This window comes from Amborella trichopoda, chromosome 1 (assembly GCF_054954075.1).
Source record: "Amborella trichopoda isolate Santa Cruz 75 chromosome 1, AtrichopodaSantaCruz75HAP2 v2.0, whole genome shotgun sequence".
Taxonomy (NCBI): Eukaryota; Viridiplantae; Streptophyta; class Magnoliopsida; order Amborellales; family Amborellaceae; genus Amborella; species Amborella trichopoda.
Genome location: NC_142336.1, coordinates 36,030,871 through 36,043,535, shown reverse-complemented (window position 1 = coordinate 36,043,535; position 12,665 = coordinate 36,030,871). Strand labels below are relative to the sequence as shown.

General features: G+C 34.5%; 1 protein-coding gene across 1 annotated transcript; it reads left to right on the top strand.

The window, feature by feature from the left end:
- Positions 1-2,023: 2,023 nt before the first annotated feature.
- On the top strand, positions 2,024-2,657 carry LOC148783800 (uncharacterized). Its single transcript, XM_088872377.1, has 2 exons — positions 2,024-2,185; positions 2,364-2,657. The coding sequence occupies exons 1-2, from the start codon at positions 2,024-2,026 to the stop codon at positions 2,655-2,657; spliced, it is 456 nt and encodes a 151-aa protein (XP_088728503.1).
- The last annotated feature ends 10,008 nt before the right edge of the window (positions 2,658-12,665 follow it).

Below are 12,665 nucleotides of genomic sequence, written 5' to 3'. Positions count from 1 at the left end.
CGTGTGCTATTATAATCTTGCTACGAGAGTGAGAGAGAGCACACAACATATGATTATATAGAATATAATAGATTTGGTGTCTCCCTATTTTAGATTGCCAAACACATCATCAAGCAAAGGGAATGAGAATTTAGGATCCAAGAGGAACTTGTAGAAGATGATCATTTCATTGAAAAAGGAGAGTAGGCCTGTATCCAAGGTAGGGGGGGTTGGGGGGGGGGGCGCGCTTTAAAAAGGTTCATGGAAACATATGGTAGAAGTAATGAAAATTAAATTTGGGCCATAAACACGGAAAATAGGTTAAAGAACAAGTATAAGTTCTTTAAAACTATGTATAATAACATAAAAAAACTTATGAATGTATCCGAGTTTGGATGGGATGCAAGGAGGAGGATAGTAACCACCGAGAGTGCTGTTTGGTTGACTACTTAGCGATATGTAATTACTCATTTGCATAGGACTTAAAATTTTTGAATAAATATCGCTAAAAATAATTTATGATCTTTTATATGCAGGAGAATGAATGGGAAAATAAATATCATAACAAGACTTTGCCCGAATATTCGTTCTTAAGAAAGATCGATGAGGGCAACACAGCAGATGGGACGTACAAATCGATTGGGGGTGACATTATAATTAAGCTAGAAAGGCCCGAAACTCCATTCTTTAATGACCGCCCCGTAAAAGTCCAGGTCCAATCTAGCTCATCCTCATCTGATGACCCAATATCATCTGGATCAAAAAGACGACAGTCCCATACTCCCATAGGAACACAACGCCGATCAAAGCAACCCACCTTCAATGACTCCACGACTATAGTCATGATAGAGGTGGCCGATAGCAATATGATGCTAGCACGTGAAATTGTAGGTAACAACGATACTCCTATGGTAGATGTTCTGTCCAAGATTAAGAGAGACGCCTTGAAGATTGTTGAAGACTTGTGAAGAGCAGTTGAAGTTGGTGATGATGTCTTTGTAATAGCGGCAAGGATCTTCCAAGATTCTACAAAGGCAGAGATGTTATTAAACTTATTGGATCCAAGGATACGAAAGGCTTACTTGGATGAAGAGATGAGGCACCTCTAAATACTTGATTGACTATGTTTACTTTATGGTTTCCATATTATAAATATGTATGTGGATGACTTTTTTCATTTGTAATTCGATAGCTTCTTTCATTTTAATATCAAAGATTGCTTCATGATTTTTATTATGGATGTGGATGGCTTCTTTCATATTATGGGTTGATAGAGATTACTTTATGGTTTGCATTTTATAAATATGTATTGGATAAATTCTTTCATTTATATGTGGATGGTTTCGTTCAATTTAATGTCAAAGGTTGCTTCATGATTTTCTTTATGGATGTGGATGGCTTCTTTCTTATTACTGTTTGATAAAGATTACTTTATGGTTTGCATTTTATAAATATGTATTGGATAAATTCTTTCATTTGTATGTGGATGATTTCTTTTAATTTAATATCAAAGGTTGTTTCATGGTTTTCTTTATAGACGTGGATGGCTTCTTTCATATTATGGTTTGCTTAAAAATATTGCTTTAATTATGTGGGTGCCTTCTTCAATTTCTAGTTATGGATCCCCAACAACGTCGGTTGGTGGTAAAATTATATCTTACATATATAATGTGGTGCATTATATGTTGGTATATCACTACGCAAAAGAGGAGAAGGCGTGTTCATAATTCAATTTTTACTGGGGTCAATTATGTCTACTACTTGCTGTCATGCCACCCTCGTAAGTACTTCGACTAATTACGAATGGAAAGTTGTGCTTTTATCAGTCTATGTAATTTGTTAAAGCAGAGGACAAACATTACAGATACAAGATATTTGGCAGTTGATGAACAAGTAGCCATATTTTTAAGTACCATCACACAAGATTTTTTTCTCTTAATAGGATTGTGTCAGAGCTATTGATGGGACTCATGTCCCTGCTCGAATTCGTAGTCGATAGCATAATCGTTTCCGAAATAGAAAAGGTTTTTTAAGCCAAAATGTTATGGCTGCAATTGGTTTCGATATGCGCTTCCATTATGTACTTGCAGGTTGGGAAGGTTCTGCATCAGGTTCTAAAGTCTTATATGACGCAATTAGTAATGAAGGCAGTGGGCTTGCAGTGCTTGAGGGTAACTTTGTTCCTTCCTATGTTTCGTTGCTTCTGGTTGTACAATATTTTTAGTGTAATATTTGGCCTTACAATATACTCATTTCACAAACATGGTACAGGAAAATATTACCTTGTAGATGGTAAGTATCCTACTATTCGTGGTTTTATAGGACCATATCGAAGAGTCCGTTACCATCTAAACGAATTTGCTTCAGGCCCATGAGCTCCCCAGAATCATAAGGAGTTATTCAACAAGCGGCATTCCACGCTTAGAAATGTGGTGAAGAGGACATTTGGACTTTGGAAGGCTAGATTTCTTGCTCTCAATAATCAAATGCAGTATCCTTTACGAACACAGGTTGATGTAGTTATTGCATGTGCAATATTACCCAACTACATCATGATGACTTGGGGAGCCGATAGCAGAATGGAGCTGCATTTTCGAAGGAGGGTTGATTTCTTACAGGTTATTGTTTATGGGTGCATGAATTGTGAATGCTGCTTGATACCGATGCGTCAGTGCTGAATATATGTAGCGCTCAAGTTATTGCAGGTTATTGTTGAATGGGCTGATTTGGTACTACTTGCATTGTGCATGTGTGTTTGAATGGGTTGATTTCTTAGTTCTTGTATTTTGAATTATGTATGTTTAAACTATTACAGGGTAATTGTTGAATGGGTTGGTTTTGTACATAGTTTGTTTTTTATGGACGTATCAATTGTGAATATTACTTGATACAGATACATCAGTGCTGAAGTTATTACATGTTATGATTTGTTATTACATCTCTAGAATGGATGTGTATAATATATTCAATGGCTACTCATTTACATATTCCATGGGGTGGTCCTTGTCCAATGAAATGATAAATGGTATAAAGAGGGACTGGCCTAGAATAGGATATGATCACAATGGTGGGTCCTACCTTTTCATCACCACTCATAATTTCATCAAATGTGGATTATCCCTATGGAGTATAGTTTTCTGTAGCGCATTGGATATTATACATCCTTTTTCTAAAACATCTAATGCTTCCATAGAGTTTCAATATTTTGACCCCAAGTGTCTTGCATATTTTTGTGCACTTCTGACTCTCAAACTTCACTCGTAGTTTATCCATTGGGCCACATAGCATGCAAATCTTGAAATGTTCATTGATTAGTGAATTTATTCTATTCTGCATTTTACATTTTCTTTTTTTTTTGAAAAGATCGTTTTGGTTCCAATGCCATGATATGAAACATTTTGCATTTTTCTTTTCACTGTATATAAGTACTATATATTTTGAGAAAAGTTGTCAAAAAAATATATATTGAGAAAGTGAATGCCCAAAAACAAAATCGGGGAAACACAAAATCGTGCAAACAAAAAATTGGTGCAAGAATCAGATAGAGATTACAAATCTCACAAAGGTGGACTACACTTCTCTATGGAGTTTGCTTGTCTTCATGGATGTCCATACTTCTTTGCAAAAAAAGAAACTATGTGCACTCATTCTTTGCAAAAAAAGAAATAGAAAATAAGTTACATGACTGCCACTGATTTAGAAAACGTCAAAATGCGCTTTATAAAAATTACATGACTGCCACTGATTTCGGAAAACTTCAAGATGGTATCTGCTCCATGATATTTCTTTTGGTAAGGACTATAGGCCGGTTTGGAAACCAAAATGTAATTTTTTCATGTGGTGTTAGTGGTGGACATATAAAAAATGTAACTCTTGCTAATGGAATGAAAGCTAGTCTTTTCTCTAATCCAATACAGATACCCAGTTCTTCTTTAACTTCTTAGGATGTTATCAAACACAGAAACCAGGAACTTCTTAACTTCCCAGGAGATTATCAAATACAGAAACCATGAACTTCTTAACTTCCCAAGGAGGTTATCAAACACAGAAACCAGGAATTTCGTAAGTTCACAGAACTTAAGAACTTCCAATCTACCGTTCCTGAACTTGCTTCCAGTTATCAAACAGGCCCTTAGAGCTTCCCATTTTAGGTTCCGACCTTTGGGTCGGAACGTTTTTTACACATGGGTGTGGGAAGATGAAAACTTTCGATTTGGGGTTCTCATTTTTATCAAACACGAAAAGTTGAGAAGTTCTCAACTTCCAGAAGCCACTTCCTATTATCAAACACGCCCTTAGAGTGAGATTGTAGTAGAAAACCTTGGCCCTAGAAGGTATGTAGTTATTTTATTGGAATTTTCCAATCACCTATTCTATACATTTTTTCTTATTGTGAAAATTATTTTCTTTGGAGTACCTGATATGATGCCTCATAATTGCTAATAAATTTCATCTTCCAATAATTTTATTTGTTAATTTTGAAATTTTGAAGTGATGAAAAGTTTGTACTTTTTATTTGATGCTTGATGTTGTTATCGTATGTAAAAATATTCTAAACTAATATAATTTTTAAGAAAGCATATAAATACTAAAGTTTCATTGACAATTAGGGCTGGGAATTTATCCCGGCCCGACCAAAGACCCAATGACCCACTTTGATCCAAGTCCAGGTATGGGTCTAAGATTTGGGCCTAGTGAGTCAGTTTCGAGTCCAAATCTTGGACCCAAATAGTAAATAGGACTAAGTTTGGGTCCATCTTTTTCCAAAATTTTTACAAATACCCTAGGCACCAATCGGTTCTTTAAATTCCATTTTTTCATCAATTTTCAACTTCATTTGAATGTGTTTTATTTTAATCGTTTTTTATATGCTATTCATATTTTAGTAGAATTTTTTGAATCTTTGTTATTCTTTTCAACAATTTTTTGACCGCCAAGGACTTACCCGGTTAGAACATTGAATCAGCCGGTTTACCGGTTACTCTAGCTAAACCACTTTCGGCCCTATGTCTGGTTAACCATTTCAATTCGATTTTGTGAACACTGGTCCGGGTATTGATAGACTTGATCCGGTTAATCTAATATGTTATAATTTTTTAATATATAAATTAATAAAGATTATATATTAATATGTATATTTTTTTTAAGTTTTTAAAAATTTTAATCCCCAACATGATTTTATGTAATATTGGTTATATATTTTTGATATTTTTTAGTATTTTTTGGTAATTGTTTTTACACGTTATTAGGGGGGGGGGGGGGGGGGGGGGTTTCATCATTTTTTTGTTTTTGGTTTTTCTATGTTTAATCGGGTCAAGGTCCAAGTCGTCAAAATAAATTTTGGGTCTAGGTCCGAGTCCAGTTCTGGGTCCCATGTATGTATTTTCGAGCCGGGTTTAGGTCCAGACCCAACTTGGCCCATTCCCAGTCCTATCGGAAATGAGTGTGATTTGGTAACTCTTTTTTTTTGTTTTTTTGTTTTTGTTTTGTTTTGTTAAAAGTAATAAAGTATGAATTTCAAATTTTTCATGAAATTGTTTTGAGTGTGCTTAGCTTGTTTATTCAATTTTATTATTTCTTTTAGGTTATTTTATAAAAATTAATAAATATTTAAAATTACCAAGTCGTCAAAATAAATTTTGGGTCTAGGTCCGAGTCCAGTTCTGGGTCCCATGTATGTATTTTCGAGCCGGGTTTAGGTCCAGACCAGTGTTTTAAAAAACGCCGAGTCGAACCGGACTCGCCCGGTTCGACTCGGAAATCGTGAAAAGGGAACCGGATCGCCTAAAAAATCGGAAATCGTCCGGTTCTAGAGAGAACCGGACGATTCTGTACAGTGAATCGTCGATTCACTGTACGGAATCGGCGAGTCCGAACAGTGAATCGGCGAGTCTCGTACGGAATTTTTTTTTTTTTTTTTTTTTATTTTTTATTTTTATTTTTTTTGTAATCCATGATAGATTTTTTTGTAATACTTGATTGATTTTTTTGTAATCCAAGATTGAATTGTTTTTGTTTTTTTGTACTCCATGATCGAATTTTTTGGCTTTTTGTAACCCATAATAGAATTTTTTGTAATCCATGATCGAAATGTTTGTTTTCTTTTCTTGTAATCCATGATCGATTTTTTTGTTTTTTTGTTTTTTTTTTGTAACCCATGATAGAATTTTTTGTAATCCATGATCGAATGTTTTGTAATACATGATCGAAATGTTTGTTTTTTTTTGTAATCCATGATCGAAATGTTTGTTTTTTTTTTTGTAATCCATGATTGAATTTTTTGTTTTTTTCTTTTTTTGTAACCCATGATAGAGTTTTTTGTAATCCATGATCGAATTTTTTGTAATCCATGATCGAACTGTTTTTTTCTTTTTTTGTAATCCACGATTGAATTTTTTGTTTCTTTTTGTAATCCATGATCGAATTTTATGTAATCCATGATCGAATTTTATGTAATCCATGATCGAATTTTATGTAATCCATAATTGAATTTTTTGAAAATTTGTGATTTTTTTTTTTTAATCCATGATCGAATTTTTTTTTGTAATCCATGATAGAATTTTTTGAAAATTTGTGATTTTTTTTTTAATCCATGATCGATTTTTTTGAAAATTTGTTATTTTTTTTTTAATCCATATTATTCAAAGAGAAAATGAGAGAGATGATGATTCTGAAGCCACCCTATCCCAGCCATATTATTCACATATTGAGTCCCAACAGCAACAGTGTAGGGATGAGCACGAAATACTGTAAATTAAATGCTGAATGGCGGTTCATGCAGGGAAAGAACATATCAATATTCGCATATTCATTCAAAAACATGAAAATTCTTAATGGAGTACCCTCATTTTTTATTGAATTCCTATAAAACAATATTTATAATGAATTTTAATAATTTTTTCGAATTTTTTTTAAGCTTTATTCTGACCGATTCACCCGATTCCCGATACGGATCGCCGATTCGCCGATCCGGATTGGTTTTTTGGAAGCCCGATCTGGGTCACCAATCCGTTTTTTAAACCATTGGTCCAGACCCAACTTGGCCCATTCCCAGTCCTATCGGAAATGAGTGTGATTTGGTAACTCTTTTTTTTTGTTTTTCTGTTTTTGTTTTGTTTTGTTATAAGTAATAAAGTATGAATTTCAAATTTTTCAAGAAATTGTTTTGAGTGTGCTTAACTTGTTTATTCAATTTTGTTATTTCTTTTAGGTTATTTTATAAAAATTAATAAATATTTAAAATTACCAAACTCGTTTCCTATATTTAAATTCTGAAATTTTGAATTTAAAATTTTTGGGCTTTTAAATATTTTTGGGAAAATATCTCCATATCCTCTATTTTTAGGTTCTTTTTTTCATAAACCCGAGGTTTCAAAAAATATATTCTAACCTCTTGGCCATTTTAAACCTATTTTTTAGCCTAAACAATGTGAGAAAGACATACTCTTTTTAAACCCAATCTTTTCTATCTCTTCACTTATATATATATCAAACTTCTCTCTTTTTCTTGTGTCTCTCACTTTCTTTCTCCTCCCGTGTTTCTCCAAACACCTCTCTATCTGTCCTCTTGGTAACCTCTCACCTCCATGAATCCATTCTCTCTCTCTCTAGAAGTTTGGAAGGATGACTTTTTAAAAAAGTATATCTTTTTAGATTTGTTTGGCCCAAAAAAACAAGTTTAAATTAGCTCAGGGCGTTAGAGGAAATAAAATCTATAATTTTTATGCCCCAAGATATCTTTTAAAACCTTGGTCTGTTGTGAAATGAAACTTAAAACTAGGGGGTATGGAGATATTTTTCATACTTTTTTATGTTTTATTACCACTTAAATATATAGTAAACAAAAAGTTATGTTCTATCATCATCATTATAACATCTTCCCAATTAATTGAGGTAGTCTACACGAACTCTAGTTCGTCATTTTGTTCTATTAAGGGTCCTAGCATCAGTGGGGAAAAATATTATGTTATATGAATACAAATGTTGGAAATAGAAAAAAAACGATACCAATTTTATTCTTTCTTTCATTTTTTTGAAATTGAAAATTTGAAGTGCATGCTTTTATGCTTAAAAAATAGTTTAAGGCTGATTTTTTATTTCTATATAAAAATAGTTTCATGGCTAAGTTTCTTATTTTTTATATTTTCTATTTCAATACTACTTTTAGTTTCCCATATTTTTAAACTTTCCTTTCAAATTATAAGTTTTACAATAAAAAATGAGAAAGCTTACGTGAGCATGCATGCAAGGACGTACCGGATGGCAATGGACCATCTTGCTTGGCCTGGCCCGACAATAACGTAGGCCGGGCCCCTTAATTTTCGACTGAGGGCTGAGGCATAACTCCATGCCTACTGGCCCAACTGGGCTAGGGGTTAATGACACGGCCTAGCTTGACCTATATACTATTAGGGGCATAATGGGTCAGTCGGGTTCGGTCGTCTTCAACCTTGACTTGACCCAACTGGGTCATAGCTAGACCTAGAATTGACCCAAAACATGTCTAGGTTGAGTTGGGGCCAGGTTTAGATAAAGCAAAATAAACTTTATTAAAAAATATCTTATAACTAATGGTGTATACATACATAAATATTTTATAATCATATCAATTCGAATGGAACTTGACCCGGAGCCAACCCTACCACGTAAGGTCCATGATGGACCCAAACCCAAAGGGCAATTTATGTATTTTATAAGCAAAATTTTGAGGTGGTACCTAGATGAATGAAAACAAAACAAAGCGGTAAAATTGTTGACCTCACCACCTACATGGATTTCTTGAAATGGTTTGACCATTTAATGATAGATTTCCTAAAATATTCATGGAGATTGATTTTGTATTGGATTAGAATCGTTTTCAAGCTTTCTTTAGCGCTACACCCCCTCAATGTTGATAGATTTAGGTGGAATTCTAAATGAATAATATGGAGCATCAACCAAATCTTTTTTCCATGCAATCAAAGAATCCGCTTTGCTAGTCCATCAGGCTAACAAATCTAGTTCTTGCTGTAAGAAGTTATTAGCCACATACAATTCTCATGTGTCTATTAATTTAGATCTATGAGACTTTAGACCACCAAAAAAGCAGTTTTAGTTATTTGTTAAATGTCTTTTGGGACCATTTTTAAGGCCCTTCGCCCCAATCCATAAGTCAATAATTTAGGTGAAGGTCCAAATGAACACTATGGACCAACAACCCTAAAATTTCTTTCCCTTGTAAAATCTGCTGCTGGAGGTTTTGCTTGTCCACCTGGTTGACCCCACTTTGGATGCTACAGTTTACATAAGAAACATAAGTGTTAGACATGCTTTCAAACTCTGTTACGTGATGTAGTTCTAAGTATTGGAAATGCCTATGATAGGCTTAAATTCTATTTATACCCATAATTACGAATTTTAAAGTTTTAAAATGAGGGGAGATTGTAGTAACCTCCCTTGATCTTAGTTTTAGACATGTCACCCCCAATACTTTATAAATCACACCCTTAATGCTAAAACTTCTTTATTTTTGCAATCACCTCTTAAGTCATAAAGTAGGGTCTTTTAGAACGAAATTTGAAAGAAAGACTAATGCGATATTGCTGAGGAATATATTTTTTTATTTTTCTTCTTTTCACCCAGTTTCTTTTCTTTTTGTTTTCTTTTAGCAAAGATCACTTACAAGTTGTCTTATTACAATAACTCTTGCTTCAAAGAAAATAAAGCCAACAAATCCAAGATCTTAAAAACTTTGATGTCATTAAACCAATTTTTTTTAAACAAAGAAACTATACACAATCCTTATGCTTGGGAATATAAAGACGATATAATTAAATATGACAAAAAACAAAAAAGAGAGTGCTGGAAACTACATCAATCGAGCTTATTATACCCCACACCGAGTCACCACCATCCGATGGCGCGGGATCAACGATCAACCTTCAATCTCAACCGAGAAAACAAGTTGAAGCCACACACTCTAATGGAATTATGAGCTCCTTTATCACAAATCTCAAACCCTTAGGTAAATCCCTTAGCAACCTAGTTTGAGAGAAATACTTCTCTTTTCTACCACAACCCTATTGTCTAAAACCTCAATGAGAGATGAGAGATCATGAGAGAGTTGAGAAAACTATCATGAAAGAGATATCAAATATGAGAGATTGGGGCGTACCCTTTTGGGTCTTTTGAAAGAGAGAGAGAGAGAGAGAAACTTTCTTAAGAGAAAGAGATGGGAATTAGGTGTAAGACAGTGTACAGAGATTTTAGGTAGAGACAATATCTTTTTATAGGATTTAAACAAGATTAGAGTTTCTTAGGATTTTCCTTAGCTTGCATCATTTGTGATATTGAATATGAACCATTGATCTTAGGTGACTTGTGGGGTGAGTCATCTATTTTATAGATGTGCCATCAATATTATGAAAGGAGCTAGAACTTTTATCCCCCATTCCTAAACTATTTTCCCATCAATAGAAATTAAATAAAATAATTTCATTCATAATATAATGCTTATCAAAATTATACACAAGCCTTCTCATGCTTTCCAAAAAATCATTTGAAAGCTTCCTCAAGGAAAAATCTTTCCAAAACACTTCAAAGTTTCTCTTCAAGGCAAAGCGTGAACTAACACAAGGAAAGTCTCATTAGTGTGGGGTGTGCCACCCTAGGTGGTACTTCATGGGCCCAAACCACATGCAATGATGGGCCCATTAATATATTGGGCCTCCTATGCAATATTGAAATTATTAAAATTAATTATATGATTTTTAGAATCCATAAAATCAAATTTGGATATTTCAATCAATCTAAAATCAACATCACTATTTTTATAAATCCAAATTTGAAAAATAAAATATCTAGAGATCTAGAAAAATTCAAATAATAATTGTCAAAATCATATATCATTAAAACAACATAATTAAATTCATTAGATTTGAAAATGAACCATATGGTCTAGGAATTAAATAAATAAACGCTGGGGCACTAAACCTTCAACTCTGGACTACAGTCCGCACTTGCGTTATCCAATCGACACAGTGTTTCTCATGACTCAAAATCCATACAGGGGCTCATTAGTGGGTCACTAATGGCTGGTCAATGAGCCAAGGGGTCGTAATCCCAGTTTGTGGATTTTAGGTTCTCCCCTAGAGATGAACCAAGCTAGCCTAGACCTGATGAGACCACAACTCTTATGACGCATAGGGGTATCTCTCGCACATCAATAAGCTTCACTCTAAAAGGTGGTTTGCTTTTTCCAAATAACTACCACTATGCATATCGTATGATGGCTCGCGGATGAGGCTTTGAACCCTGTCTCTAAAGGCCATCATCACACACAAGGGTCACATAGTTTCACATCTCACTCATCCGGGCATCCTCCGACCTCATTAAGGGATGACCTATTAGAACCCTTATCGAATAGTTTTCTATGCCTAGGTAACAAAGGTTTTCCCTAGCTGACTGGCCTAGCTTGTCAAGCTCAGTCAGGAATTAACAAACATCATTTTCTTAATATGGTCAACGAGGGACCCGCACTCCCACTGAGATCATGTTCCATTATATCATTACATTTTACAATCAATCATAAGACCTTTAATGATCACATTCACCCAACATCTCCCACTTGGCCTTTCAAGGCCTTACATTCTCTCTTCTTCACCTTCTCTCATCCCCATCTCTCTCTCTAAAGAAATTTTCACTTATTCTCTTTTAATACATTAATCATGGCTTTCTCTATCAATCCTTTCACAAAAAGACTTATGGAGGCAACACCTTTTTCTTTTTGCTGCTCGGATCTCATCCAAAAAATGGTCGAAGCCCATCTTTCATATCTCATCACGAATCATGGACCTGTTGTTACAGAAGATCATCATGTACCCTCATCGCATGGGGTCGTATGTTCATGGGCTCAAATGAGTTTTTCAAATAAGCTGCTCCCTTCTGTAACCATATAATCAACGCCACACATCTGGGTTCCATGGGTGAACAACATTATAATCAGTTGTTCCATCTGGCTTGTCAAATACTAACAGGTGCTCCTACTGGAATATTTAGTTTATATTGATCTCAATTTTTCTCAATCTCACCTCATTCCTCAGGTGATAGAAACTTGGTTTTATATGCTTGGAGTTCTTATGGAATCATGACTCATTTGACACGCATATCACCACCGTGTTGTCACAGAAATCCTTATTGCATCACAACACACGGGGTGAAAGTTAAGTAGATTTAAAAAATTTCTTAATCTATACAACCTCTTTGGCAGCCAGACAGTAAGCCATGTACTCTGCCTCCATGGTGGATAATGTCACCATATCATTTTTCTTTGATTTTCAAGAAATTGTACCCCCTCCAAGCATGAACACATATCAAGATGTAGATTTTGTATCATCTGGATCGATGAGATAGCTTGTACTTGTATATCTGAATATCCAAGCAGCTAAAAAAAACCATGGGACTGTAGTAGCTCCCACTTAATTATTGCACATACAACATATACATTATTAACATTCTTATACAATAAGTAATTCAATACCCGTTAGTTTCACAATATGCAAAACCTTCATGAACCACGAAGGTTCAACCACACTAGTCATCTTGGTAGTAAATCCATACAAAACCAAGTTGTCTAATTAATAGAACATGTGTCAAGGAAGCCTAGCGAGATGGCCTTCCTACAACATTTCTTATGGTTCAAGGTGTTT

Excerpts from the sequence above, each read along its gene's own strand:
- LOC148783800 (XM_088872377.1), top strand. The coding sequence starts at position 2,024 with ATGGCTGCAATTGGTTTCGATATGCGCTTCCATTATGTACTTGCAGGT. Across the intron at positions 2,186-2,363 it reads CCTATGTTTCGTTGCTTCTG|AATCATAAGGAGTTATTCAA; the intron begins GTTGTACAATAT and ends TGAGCTCCCCAG.